Source organism: Vulpes vulpes, chromosome 13 (assembly GCF_048418805.1).
Source record: "Vulpes vulpes isolate BD-2025 chromosome 13, VulVul3, whole genome shotgun sequence".
Classification (NCBI taxonomy): Eukaryota; Metazoa; Chordata; class Mammalia; order Carnivora; family Canidae; genus Vulpes; species Vulpes vulpes.
The window spans coordinates 80,445,631-80,458,513 of NC_132792.1; the positions used below are offsets into that span (position 1 = coordinate 80,445,631).

At 53.5% G+C, this 12,883-nt stretch overlaps 1 protein-coding gene across 12 annotated transcripts in view; it reads left to right on the forward strand.

Annotated features, from left to right (window-relative positions):
- The window catches only part of CTIF (cap binding complex dependent translation initiation factor), a 284,906-nt gene that overhangs the window by 146,590 nt on the left and 125,433 nt on the right, over positions 1-12,883 (forward strand). For all 12 annotated transcript variants that reach the window (XM_072734794.1, XM_072734796.1, XM_072734798.1 and 9 more), the window contains one exon: positions 4,804-4,880. In XM_072734794.1, coding sequence (XP_072590895.1) covers positions 4,804-4,880 — 77 coding nt within the window. The remainder of the gene's footprint in view (positions 1-4,803; positions 4,881-12,883) is intronic.

Consider the following 12,883-nt stretch of genomic DNA (forward strand, 5'->3'; position numbering starts at 1 on the left):
TTTCACGCACATTCTGCCGGTTGGCATGCGGAAAGAGTATTATCTTCCTTCTGTCCGTGGTTTGGATTATATCATCTACTTGTTTCCCGGGCCCATTTAGTGAGCAGAAGTGGTCAGAGGTTGGATGGGGGTACTGCAGGAGGTCTCGGAGCTACAAGAAGAAGGGTTCCCAAGTGGGGAAGTGGAAGCAGAGCTGGCGGGGCCTGGGGTGGCAGCGTGTTGCTGCAGAGGCTCCCAAGCTTGAAGACTGCTGAGGCCCACCAAGCAGCTGGTAGACCAGACAGACGGCCAGTGCTTTCACGTACTGGCAAGGGTTGAGGGAGTAGTTCTTCTACCTGTACCGACGTTACCTGGACTGACATCCATGTGGGGCTCTCTCAGAGCTTGGAGTGGAAGGATTTGTTGAGTAAAGAATTACAGCCAAGGCCAAGGACCACTCTTAAAGGATAATTCTGACAAGCCTGATCAAGGCCCCATTCTGCACTTGAGGGATGTGTTCTAAAAAAGCAGGGAGGGATCTCTGGTCTAAAGCCAAAGTACCCTCTCCCCTGGCCAGGCCTGGAGATACCTGTTAATGCTCCTTTCTAGATTCCACTCTTTCTAGATTATCAGTCGTACTTATCAGTACTTATCAGTGGGTTTCCCTTGTCTAGCACATACTGCCCTTTGCAGCCTGATCTTATATAAAATGTCTTAGGACAGCTGCTTCCTGGAGAGTCATTGAATGAGAAAGAAACACTTTCCATTGTGGCTGGATCTTCTTTTTTCTTACTTTTAACACTTGCTGTCCCCTCTACCCGGAATATACTGCCCCCAGATTTTCTTCCCTCCTTTTTAAATTGAGACATGATTCACATACCATGAGACTCACCCTTTTAAAGCAAATGGTTAGTTGTTTTTTTCAGTATGCTCACAAGGTCTTGCAATCATCACCACTGTCTGGATATTTCCAACCCAGAAAGAAACCCAGGACTCATATGCCTTCACTCCCTGTCCTCCTTCTCCCCAATCCCTGGCTGCCACTCATCTACTTTCTGTCCATAGATATGCTTGTTCTGGACATTTCATACAAATAAAAGTGTACACTATGTGGTCTTTGGTGACTAACGTCTTTCCCTGAGCATGAAGTTTTTAAGATTCATCCAAATTGTCATGTATATTAGAACTTCCTTTCTTTTAGGAGCACCTGGGTGGCTCAGTCAGTTAAGTGGCCGACTCTTGATGTCGGCTCAGGTTGTGATCTCAGGGTCATGAGATTGAACCCCATGTCCGGCTCTGAGCTCAGCAAGGAGCCTGCTTAAGGATTCTCTCTTCTCCTTTTTCCTCTTCCCACTCTCTCTTGTTCTCTCTTATAAATAAATAAATAAATAAATAAATAAATAAATAAATAAATAAATATTAAGGGAGGGGGACTTCCTTTTTATGGCCATATAATATTCCCTTGTATGGACGTACCACAGGTTATGTATCCAGTCTTCAGTTGGTGGACATCTGGGTTGTTTCCAGTTGTAGCTGTCATGAATAATGCTGCTATGAACAATCATGTACAAGTCCTACCTTTTGCCAGTGAGTAAAGAACTTCTGTTAACCCAGATCAGCAGCTAGCCTGATGGCAAATGTGTGCCCCAGCACAGATTTTCTCTCTCTTCATCTTCTGCTGGCCTCATTTGCTCCTATTGATACCAGCTACCCTTATCTTGGGAGAAGTGTGGCAGCTTCTTGAGTTGTGTGTGTCACTTGGGGCCAACCACCAGCTTGAGAAACAAAGGGGCTGATGGCAGAGCGTCCTCCAGTGAAGCTTGTGTAACTAGTGTGCCCTGTTTTATGAAAGTCCTATGTGAGTGCCCCAGGAAGGTAACACTCATTCATTTATTCACCGAGACGCCCTAGCCTGGGGCTCCAGGTGGTCTTGGGGGTGGGACCAGTCCTCCAGAGCCCTGGCCTGGGTTGTTCCTGGGGACAGAGGGCCTCAGAAGTGCAGAACTTTGTTCTGTCACCTTTGTCACTTTCTTAGCTGGTCTCTGGCCTCCCCTGGGCTTTGCCATTCTCAAGCCACAAAGGAAACAGGCAGAGCTTCCCCATCCTTCTCCAGCTCCACACCTGGGTCACCAGGCCCTCTGCTAATCCCTCTGCCTTCCCCAACTCACCCCCTCTTCCCCTGCAGACCACCTCTGCCAGACTCTCTGTCAGGACTGGAGGCTCCATGAGGAGAGGGACCAGAGCAGCCTTGCTCCTTTTGGCAGACCCAGCCCTGAGCAGAGCCTCAGGACGATGAGAAAGATGATGAAGGCGAGGGTGACAGTGGCACCCCTGGAAATATTTATTGAGGTTCACTACATACCAGGCACTAGTCTACATTCTTTACATGCTTATCAACTCAATGAACTTGCACAAGAACCCTAGGAGATTGATGCTCTTATTAGAGATGTGGAAACTGAGTCATGTGGAGGGGAGGTTATCTATCAAAGTCACAGAATCATCAAAAGGAAGCGCCGGGAGCTTACTGTTCACAGTACAGCTCCAGATCCCATGCTTTGGCTACCATGTTAGCCCTGTGTGTACACGCATGTATATTAATGAGGGGGAGGCAGATGGGTGGACACAGAGGTCACAGCAGGGGCTTTGTGAGAGGCCCCGAGTGGCCTGGCAGGTCCTCTGGGCCACACTGAGTTTGATGGGGAGCTAGGACTCCTGCTGAGGCTGAGCCCCTGGGGCAGCTGCCTACTGCTACGGTGTGTGGGTCAGAGCCCCAGACCCTGATGCCCAGGCAGGGAGGCCACACGTCCCAGGCCTGTGGAGGGCCCAGCGTTGCGGACAGCTCTATCTGCTCAGCCTCACAGGGAGGTCCCTGTCCTGGCCGCTGGCTTGAGAGGGAGCCTCAGCTTCCTTCCATTGTCTACGTGGGGCACACCCAGCGTGTTCCTGTGGTGACCCGAGGCCAGGAGGGAGAGAAGGGGCCAGCTCGGAGCTGGGTCAGGATGGGAGAGGGGAAATGAGAGGGGAAGACTTGGTGTTTTTCCTTGTTTGTGTTTTGTATTAAAGAAAAGCATATAATATCCTTTGAGAAAACCATTAAACAAAGCACATCCTAAAGCTGCCGAGCCCATTGTGGCTGCCCGGAGCCCGGAATTCATTCATGCCTTTTTGGCCAGATTGCTGGAGGCAAGAGACAGGGCAAGAGGGAGGGCCTGTTATTACAATAAATGTTGAAATGTGTAATTCCCTCCCTGGACTCAATAGGAGGCTAGGCCAAGCATCCATAATGCCAGGGCCCCTGTGTCATCCTGCATCTCTTGCCTGCTGGCCTCCTACTGCCCCAGCTCGAGAATCTCCTTGCACCTGGCCAGAGCTGTCAACATCCACCCCGCCTTGGTTGGGGCTGAGCCCCGGGAAGGCAGCCCAGTGGGGCCCTCCACTGCAAATCCTGAAACCAGAGGGCTGGACCTAGAGGATCTGGGCCTCAGCCTCCCAGTCTAGAAAGAGGGAGGGTTGTCCTCAAGGGACTCTCAGTGACCACTCTCCAGCACACTGGGCATTGTCACCTCTTTTCACCCCACACGTGGCGTGGGGAGTCACGCTCAGGCTACAGACTGCATCAGAACCTGTACACAGGTATCCTGGACCCAAGTCAGACCACCCCCTCCTCCCAGCCCTCCAGGCCTGGGTCCCCTTGGGCAACCCCCTGCCCAGTCACTCCCACCAGACCACCCATGATGTGATGACAGTGCTCTGCCCCATGTCCCACCAGAACACACTCTTCTGTCTAAGGAGGCCAACGATCAGAACAGAGCTGGCCATCCATCAGCCCAGCTTCCGAGCTGTAGATAATTCTGCATGGGGCCTGGCATTTGCAGGATCAGGTCCGTGTTATAAGTAGAGGGTCCATCGGCCACCTTGACATAGTTGTAGAGTTGTTGTCCTGGTGACAATATACAGAAGACCATCGTTAGGATTTCCCCCAGTCTAAAGTTCAAAAAAAAAGCATTTAGCTATTCTGTGTTTCCCCTAAGCACTCCCCAGGAGTGTGAGGGGTGAGGGTCCTGGGTTAGAATTGCACAAGCCCGGGGGCAGCCCGGGTAGCTTAGTAGTTTAGCACTACCTTCGGCCCAGGACATGATCCTAGAGACCCAGGATCAAGTCCCACGTCAGGCTCCCTGCAGGGAGCCTGCTTCTCCCTCTGCCTGTGTCTCTGCCTCTGTGTGTGTGTGTGTGTGTGTGTGTGTGTGATGAATAAATAAATAAAATCTTAAAAAAAAAAAACAAAAAAAGAATTGCATGAGCCATCCTGGCCCCGGGTGAGGCAGCTGGGGTCCTGGCATACCGCGTCTGCTTGAGGCTCACAGTTTGCAAGGGGCTGCATCTCCTTGGTCCTCTTAACAGCCCAGAGACGATGCCGACATTCCCACCGTCTCGGGAAGCATAGAGGAGTGTTTGAAACAGTAATTTGTCCGTGGTCACACAGCCGTGAACCCGGGATCTGGTCCCAGCTCTGTTGCTAATTCTCTGTAAGACCTTGAACAGGTTCATTCACCCCACTGGACCTCAGTGTCATCATCTGGAATTTGAATGACTGGATATGACAAATTCCACAATCTCCTTTGTGTGTCTGCCATTCTTTGGTTCTGGGACCCCAGCATCATTGTCTGGTGGGAAATTGATCAACGTCACATTTTCCATTTTTCCTCTTTGCCCAATTTCCTCTTTGCCGTTAAGGTTATGATCAATGGCTACATGTAAGAAGTGTGAGAAGATCTTTGCTCTCTTGCGCAAGTCCCTAACGATCTGCCTTCCTCCCGCATGCAGGGCTACCACCCGATGCCCCACGAGGTGGAGATCGCCCACACGAAGAAGCTGTTTCGGAGGCGGAGAAATGACCGAAGGTAGGGAGACTCCATCGAGAGTTTCGGGTTTTCTGTCCTTGGCCATCCATCCATCACTGCGTCAGGTCTGGCCGTGGTTTTGCTTTCCTCAATGACCAGCAGATGTCTAGGAGATGACGCAGTGGGGTCGGGCACCCATGGGACAGCAGGACTAGTCCAGGGAGTGGCTCCGTCCCTTCATGAGTCCAGGGCAGGGTGCAGGTTTTGCAGTTCAGGAGGAGAAATGTTCTTTCCGTGTACAGCAACATCAGCAGTCCTCAGGGGACTAGGTCCTAGGCGACGTGTGTTTTAGGTTGTGGCCTCCAGGAGGCTCCCCTGCTCGCAAGTACAAGGGAACCCGGCTCTCCTCCTCTTGCCCAGTCACTGAAAGTTGATCCTGGCTGTGGCCACAGGATCAGGCCAATGTGCTCCTGTCCTCCAGTGTCTGAGGAGCTCCCTGACCCTGAGGCCAAACCCAGGGTCTCCCCACTGAGCAGCCTTGCTGGGTGATAGCAAGGGGCCAGAAAAAGTGCCACGAGGCAGCCCCGGACGCACAAGCAGCTGAGGCTGGGCCCCCCAGGAAGGCATGTGCCTCCGCCCCTTGGAGCCTTTCTTACATGGAACAGTGTTCATGGTATATTTTCAAATGGGAGCTCCAGGCACAGAGTTGTGCCCACTGTCTGTGGACATTCGTAGTAAAGCAGGATCAGAGTATATTTTTTTTGTTCGAATATGCGTAAATTATTTCTGGTTGGAACTTTTTTAAAAAGGAAGGAAGGGAAGTAGATGGCAAAAGAGGAAAGAAAAAAGACTTCTGCCCAAGGAATTAAAATGAAGCAAGTTCCTCAATAGGGAATTTCTTCTTCTTGGGTCAAAGTGATGGCCTGTGGTTTCACCTTTCAATGAACAGAGAATATTCTCATTGAAGCCAAGGAACAGTCCAGCCGACACCCCTTATTCAGAAACCAGAGATTCCTGTTGTCCTGCTGCCCCCCTTGAAATGAGGGCTGTGATGGGCCAGGGTCCCTGGGCTGTCCCTCCACATGTGGGCCCTGAACAAGGGGTGTTGTGTGGTGGCCACAGCCCGGGCTGGATGGAGGACTGGGCACCCGGGACTCCTCATCATCAGCTGGTGAGTTTAGCCGGTCTGAGGCCTTCCCAGGGGACACCAACCATACAGCTAATTAGGAGGGAGGCCATCCTGGTTAGAAGTCAGAACCACTAGGCACATTATGGCAGCAGGAAAAGGGGAAATTCAGTTTCCCCTTGCTCACAAGGAAAGTTGACCAGGGTGTGGTTATTGCCCTGCGTGTGCCACCTCTGTGCTCTGCTGGCTCGCAAAGGCTCATTCCTTGACTCTGGGGGCCTGGTGAAGGGAAGAAGTAGGGAGAAAGGAGAACAGAATGCTCAAGGGACTGAGAAGGGTCAAAGAGAGCGGAGGCTGGGTGTCCCTCCCCACCTCACCCCCTAGTCCCAAGCATGTGTCTGGAGGTGTGTGGGGAGTCTCCATGCTTCTGAGTGAAAAGTCACCCCCCAGCCCAGGAGCAGTGGCAGGCCACGGTCCGCATCCAGGTCAGCCACACCTTCCCCTGGGGGCCCGGCGGAATGTAGGAAGGGGAGCGTGACATGCACACACTGGGAAGCCGACCGTCCACCGAGCCACACTCGTCTTAACGAATGCCTGGTTAGGTCAGCACACCTCGCAAAGGATGTGGCCCCGGGACGGGGTCCAAAGCAAGGCAATAAAGATGATTAAAGGGATGGAAAGTATGTCCCGGGAGGAGAGGCTGACGGGCCGGGGCCAGGGAAGAGGAGGCTGCGGGGGAAGAACGGTCAGGCCAGTAACGCGAGAGATTTACACGGCGGGAAGGAGCAGCTGCCTCGCGGTCCCAGGGACCCAAAGCAGAGGACACCGGCTGGTAACAGGAGAGGCCAGCAGCCCGCGCGCCCAAAGATGCCCCCGGGGAGGAGCTGCCCGGACCTTCAGGGGGCCCGAGTGGGATCCCGGACAGCAGGCGGCAGACGCGGGCTTGTGTGCGGAGCGGGGGCCCGGGCAGGAAGTCCGCGTTGTATCCCAGCTCCGGCTGCACCGGGCTGGGTGTGCCTGGAGGGCTCTGCGGGCCAGGGGGGAACGCCTGGGCCATGTGCCCCGGATTAGACCGGGTGTGGATCCCCCTGTTCACTGAAGCTGCGGCCAGGGCAAAGAGCTGCACGCCCTGCCTTCCCCTCCCGGACGGTGGGTCTGCCGAGCGGGAGGCCTGAGCCATCCAATCCCTGTGAGGGCCCTGGAAGCGGTCTTAGCACTGGACCCCTCTGGAGTCCGAGGTATTGGGGGGCAGGAGAGGGGTGGGGCGATGGCTGCAGCGAGGGTGGGCTGTGCCCCACCCCACCCCCACCCCCACCCCCACCATGACCTTACTTGCGAGCCCAGGGAGAGCTCTGTCCTGCATTCCCTCCAGGATCAATTGTCCCTTCCAAGCCTGCCCTCGGGGGCTGCTCTGAGGGGCTCTGTGATTCTGTGATTCTAGCTGAGCAGTGACTGTCCTCCTTTGGCGGAGAAAGGTTAAGCTCATGAGCAGTTCATAGGTTGTTTTTCCTTAAAAAATGTTCTTAAAACATGACTAGTAACCACTTGTTTCTTTTGGGAAACTACTCAAAGACGTTGCTGCATTCGGACAAAGTGATGGACAAAGCGATGCATCTCATGATACAGTTGCACTAAATGAGTCTTTTGAGCATTCCCCAGGGAGCAGCATGTCCCGTGTACTCAGTCCCCGGAGCCCTGCTGGCTGGAGGGTGGCCTGGGGAGGTTCCCCTCTGCCCCAACCATGTGCCCAGCATGTGCAGGCAGAGGAACAGGCTCCCGGGGGGGCTGAGTCCTGGCCATGCTGCTCACCACTGCCCACTGTGGACCCTGGGTGAGGCCTCACCTGCTGGGTCGGCAGGATTTTCTCGACCTCCCCCATCCCCCACCCTGCTCCATTTGCAGAGAGAGCAAACTGAGGCAATGGAGGCCCATCAGAGGCTGTGTTCCCTGGGAAGCAGACGCTGGGATGGAGATTAGCTGGCAGAGCACTTACTGAGGCATGACCCATTGATCAACAGCTGTAGACGGGGGAAGGGCAGGGAGCAGGACTGGACAAAGGGAGAAGCTGAGCTGCAGTGCAGCCTGGCTGGGGAGTTCTGACCCCACAGAGAGGTGATTTCAGAGCTGCCCCAAGATGGAGTGAAGGAGCAGGTCTTTATATCCCCCTGCCCGCTCACTGGTCATTGGAGAGAACTGCCACAACCTTAGGCCAGCAACTCTCCAGGCCCAGGGCAGTTTCTGTAGGGGCTGAGAGCCAGGGGGTGTCTGCCCCAGCAGCTGCAGCATCTGGTAGGGTTGGGCAGTGCACCATTCCCGAAGGGGGACCCAGGTGGTGCATCACAGCAAGCACCCCCGGCAGCAGGACTTAACTCTTACTGGGATTGATGGAGTGGCGTTCCATGCTCCGGAGAACACCAATGAAGTGCCAGGCTTGGTCTCTGCTCTCCAGGGCTGGAGGTGTGGCTTGCCCAACCTTCTCCGGCTCCGGAAGCCACCAGAACATGGTGTGTGACTGTGTAGCATCTGAGTGTTCAAAGAAAGGAGCCAGTGAGAGGTGGCTGAAGAATGCTTTCTGGAGGAGGTGGGCATTGAACTAGCCATGAGGTGCAAGGAGGATTTGGAGGGGTGATGGGAGGACATGGGGATGCTGCAGCTGAACAGGTATGGGAGCCAGGGATGCCTACCTCCCTGAAGTCACCCCGCAAAGCTGCCTAGAAGAAATGCCACAAGGGTGGAGCTCACAACAGCCACCACCCCCCAACTGAAATAAATGGAGGGGAAAGGACAGAGCTCCTGGTTCCTGATGGGCCCTGGCCCAGGGAGGTGTGTTTTTTTGTTTTTTGTTTTTTAAGATTTTATTTATTCCTGAGAGACAGACAGACAGAGAGGCAGAGACGCAGGCAGAGGGAGAAGCAGGCTCCCTGTGGGGAGCCTGATGTGGGACTCGATCCCAGAACTCCAGGATCACACCCTGAGCCGAAGGCAGATGCTCAACCGCCCCTGGCCCAGAGAGTTGACAAGTCTCTGCAGCCACAGCACACTGCAGAGCCCAGCCTCCTAACAGAGCAGGGCCTCCCATGCAGGCGCTATCATTCCATCACATGCTGCCCTACCAGCCAGGGAGACAAGAGAGCCATTCTCCAAATTAATCTGTTTCATTAAGTGAGGCCTCAGAATGGTTCATTTACTTCACGTGCAAAGCATATTTGGAAGGAAGAAAAAAATGCCATGGTCATCCAGCTCGTGTCAGATGGCCCTGCTGGGTGAGGGACAGGAGAGCAAGCCGTCCCCATGCTTCCACATGCCACCCCCTCCCTGGGTCCCCAGGTGGTGCACTCAGGCCACATCCTGGACACTGCAGGGTGTTTACAGCCTCCAGCAGCTCTTGCTACCTCTGTCCTACGCATGACCATGACCAGGGCTTGGTGTCCTCTAATTGTAGAACCAATTAAGAATCGTAGTCCTCCTTCCCTTCCTCTGCCAGCACGTGCCCAAACCCTCCCAGGGTGCCAGACTCTTTCCCTAGGGACAGAGTTAGTGTTGGGCATCAGATTGGACTTTGCAGGCTCTCTGTGACATCATTGGGTCACTGATAAAAATGAACAGGACATCTGGAATTAGTAGGGACGGATATGCAACTTTGTAAATAGACTAAAAATTCAGAATTATGTCTTTTAAAAGGGTAGACTTTGGGGCACCTGAGTGGCTCAGCAGTTGAGCGTTTGCCTTTGGCTCAGGGCATGATCTCGGGGTCGTGGGATCAAACCCCACATCAGGCTCCCCGCCGGGAGCCTGCTTCACCCTCTGCCTGTGTCTCTACCTCTCTCTGTGTCTCTCATGAATAAATAAGTAAAATCTTAAAAAAAATTGTAATAAAAAATTAAAGGGTAGATTTTGTTGTATGATTTACCTATCAATTAAACAACTTTTAATGAGTAAAGCAGATCCCAAGACAGGGTGATACAACAAGCCTCTGGAAACATTCCTTGAATTTTGACATTTGCAGGGTTCCCTAGATGTGTCAGGCAAGTGACCCTTTCAAAAAAGGCAGTAAATTTGGTCTGATCTGTCTGAATCTGTGCTAGCTATTAGTGGTCACAACCGTTTCTTCTGAATCATCTGTTTGGGAATCTCTAAGAGAAATGATAGCTATATTTTCCTGTTTTTTGCACATTGAAACTGTATGACACAGCTACAGCCTCTAGCACCCTGTTCTCCAGGAGTCTTCAGACGTATTCAGGGGCCATTTATGACCTCAGTGAAGAATTATCTCTTCCTGAGCAATATTGCTCCATCTCCAGGCAAGAAGATGAGCGCTCAGAGCTCCTATCACACTCCCACCATCCCACCCTAGGTCCTGGGCATCGTATGGGTGCTCTGGCATTTGTCCTCTGACAGAAGGCAAACCTTCGTTTCAGCTGCCCCCTTAATTTTACATCATCCCTGTAAGCAACCTCACACTTCCCTCCTCCTTCTCCCTTGAAATATGAAAATACAATTTTAGGACTACCATTAAACTTTGGTCAGCCCACCCCTTGACACATGCTGATGACTACACAAGGCAGATGGTTATCCCTGGTTATCCCTGGCAACCCCTCATTCCATTCTAGGATCAATTTAACCCTCCTTCTCCTCATTTCTAGGCTCACGGGCAGGGACCCTGGGGATGCCCTCTACCTCCTTAACCCCCCTTCCTGTAGGTCACAGTTGCTTTTGGGAGCTTGGTGCTCCCTTCAGCACCACAGAGGATTCCCGCAGTCATGGACTCCTTCATCCTGGGGGGATGACTGAGTCCCAGATCTTGCCAACCAGGAACGGATCAAGAATTACCCTCATTCGGAGCCCTGGATTGAGCCACCGGCTCCTTCACATAAGTTGTTAAGTTAGCCCTTCTGGAAGTAGACTCAGTCCTCATTGCTCGTGGATTCCATATTTGCAAGTTTGCCGACACGGTAAAATGTGTGCATGACCCCCGAAAGCAGTATTCACAGCCCTTTCAAGGTCATTCACGGACATGCACAGGGCGGTAAGAAGTCAGACTTGCCCGACATGCACGTGCCCAGCCGAGGCCATGCAAGGACATACTCTACTTTTGTGCTTCAGCCCTCGTACTGCAAACAGGCATCCTGCTCACGAAGGTTCGGTGCGATGATGCTCACGAGTGCATGTGTGCTTTGTGCGAGTCAGTTTGCTGGTTCAAGTGCCCCCCAGCGTAGCTCTGAGGCGCCGTCTACTGTTCGTAAGGGCATGAGGGCTGTGATGTGCCTCCTGGAGAAAAAGGTGTGTGTCAGATACGCATCATTGAGGCACAAGTTATATATGGTCACCCTACCTGTGATGTATTTTCGCGATCGACCGACTGTTGACCATGCATCACCATTAGTGAATCAACACTACCTATTAAGTAAGGTGTCTTTAGGCAGAAACACGTAATATAAGGTTTATGTAGTTGACCAAATGGGGACAGTGTAGTGACCAGAGACTTGCAGAAACCTGACCCTGGATTTCGCCTGGGAGCAACTGTTCAGTATTTCCTAATTCGGTATTTGCGGGACTGTAGACCTTGACTACGGTGAACAGGGAACCCACTGTGCTTGGTCTGTAAGATGGGGCGGAGAGGTAGGTGCTCAAGGTAAAGGAATATGTTGTGAGTGATTGGATTTCAGGCCTAGGAATCCATCTGGTTTGTGCTGCAGTGGTCGAGCTGGGGGCAAGAGCAGGGAGGAGCAGGAGACCCTCCCTGTCCTGGTCGCCACCCAGCTTGGGTTTTCCTGATGGGACAGACCTCTGCGTCCTTTGCCGCATCCTGAGATAACGCCATCCCTGAAATCCCCCTGCCCCCAGACCGCTCAGCCCTGTGGTGACCATCATTGCCACCCTGTCATGATGAGCCCAGGGGACAGAAGACGGATCTCGCCGCCGTTGCCTGAGGTTTGTCTTTCTATCCCAGCAAGGAAATTGCCCTCATTAAGTCCCTGCTAAAGATAGATAAGAAAATGGGGCAGGCACACCCCCACCTGGCAGGCAGCCCTGTCAGATTCTAAGCAAAATGAGTCAGATAGGAATTATTTTTAGGCTCCTTCTCCTCCCTCCCCCACGCCCACCCCCAAGCAGGCACTCTTGGAAAGAAGAACAGCTCATTTCTTGAAGCCACATGTCCACGTGTGTGTCCAACTGACGTGAAATTCCAGCCCTTGTGGGCCTGGAGCAGCCCCCGGCCTCTGTGCTGTGGTCCTGGGGACAATGCCTGGGCTGGGCAGGGCAAGCCAGGCCGGGGCCCCCTCCTCTGACCGGTGCGCCTTCCCTGGATGCCCCTTCTCGCCCTGTTTTCCTGGCACACGCTCCCAGCTCAGGATCTGCCCTCTGCATCACACTTCGTGGGAAAGCAGACAAGGCCCCAGGCCCCTCTCCCAGGGAGGGACCAGCATGTCCCCTGGGCCCGGGCCCGCATCTGTGGGAGGGCCATTTGTGCATTTTGGCCGAGCTCCCGGGTGCCGGGCCTGCCCACCCTGGCAGTGGGCATCTCCCGGCTGGGAAGCTGAGCATTGCCCTTCTTTACTGTCTTCCTATTTTTCCAGCCATTAGGATTTATTCAGACCCCGTAGACCCTAGATGGCAAAGGAGAGAGACCCGGAGGCAAGAGAGCTAACAGAAGTGGAAACTGAGGGCCCACACCCAGAGGCCGGAGGGGGCAGGAAGCTTGCTGGCTAGAAAAGTGGCTGAGACAGAGGAAGAGTGTCTTCTCGGGATCTGTGCCTGGGACAGGAGAGGGAGACCCCATGCAACAGCCACCCGAGGTGGCACACAGTCTCCTCTGTCTCCCAGTTTCTGCCATTTTGGGCTCTTGGGAGCTGGCTCGGAAATGTTACCCCCTAGCCCTTCCTCCCTCGCTGGAGCATCTGGAAACATACACAACTGAGGGCCCTGGGCCCCAAGT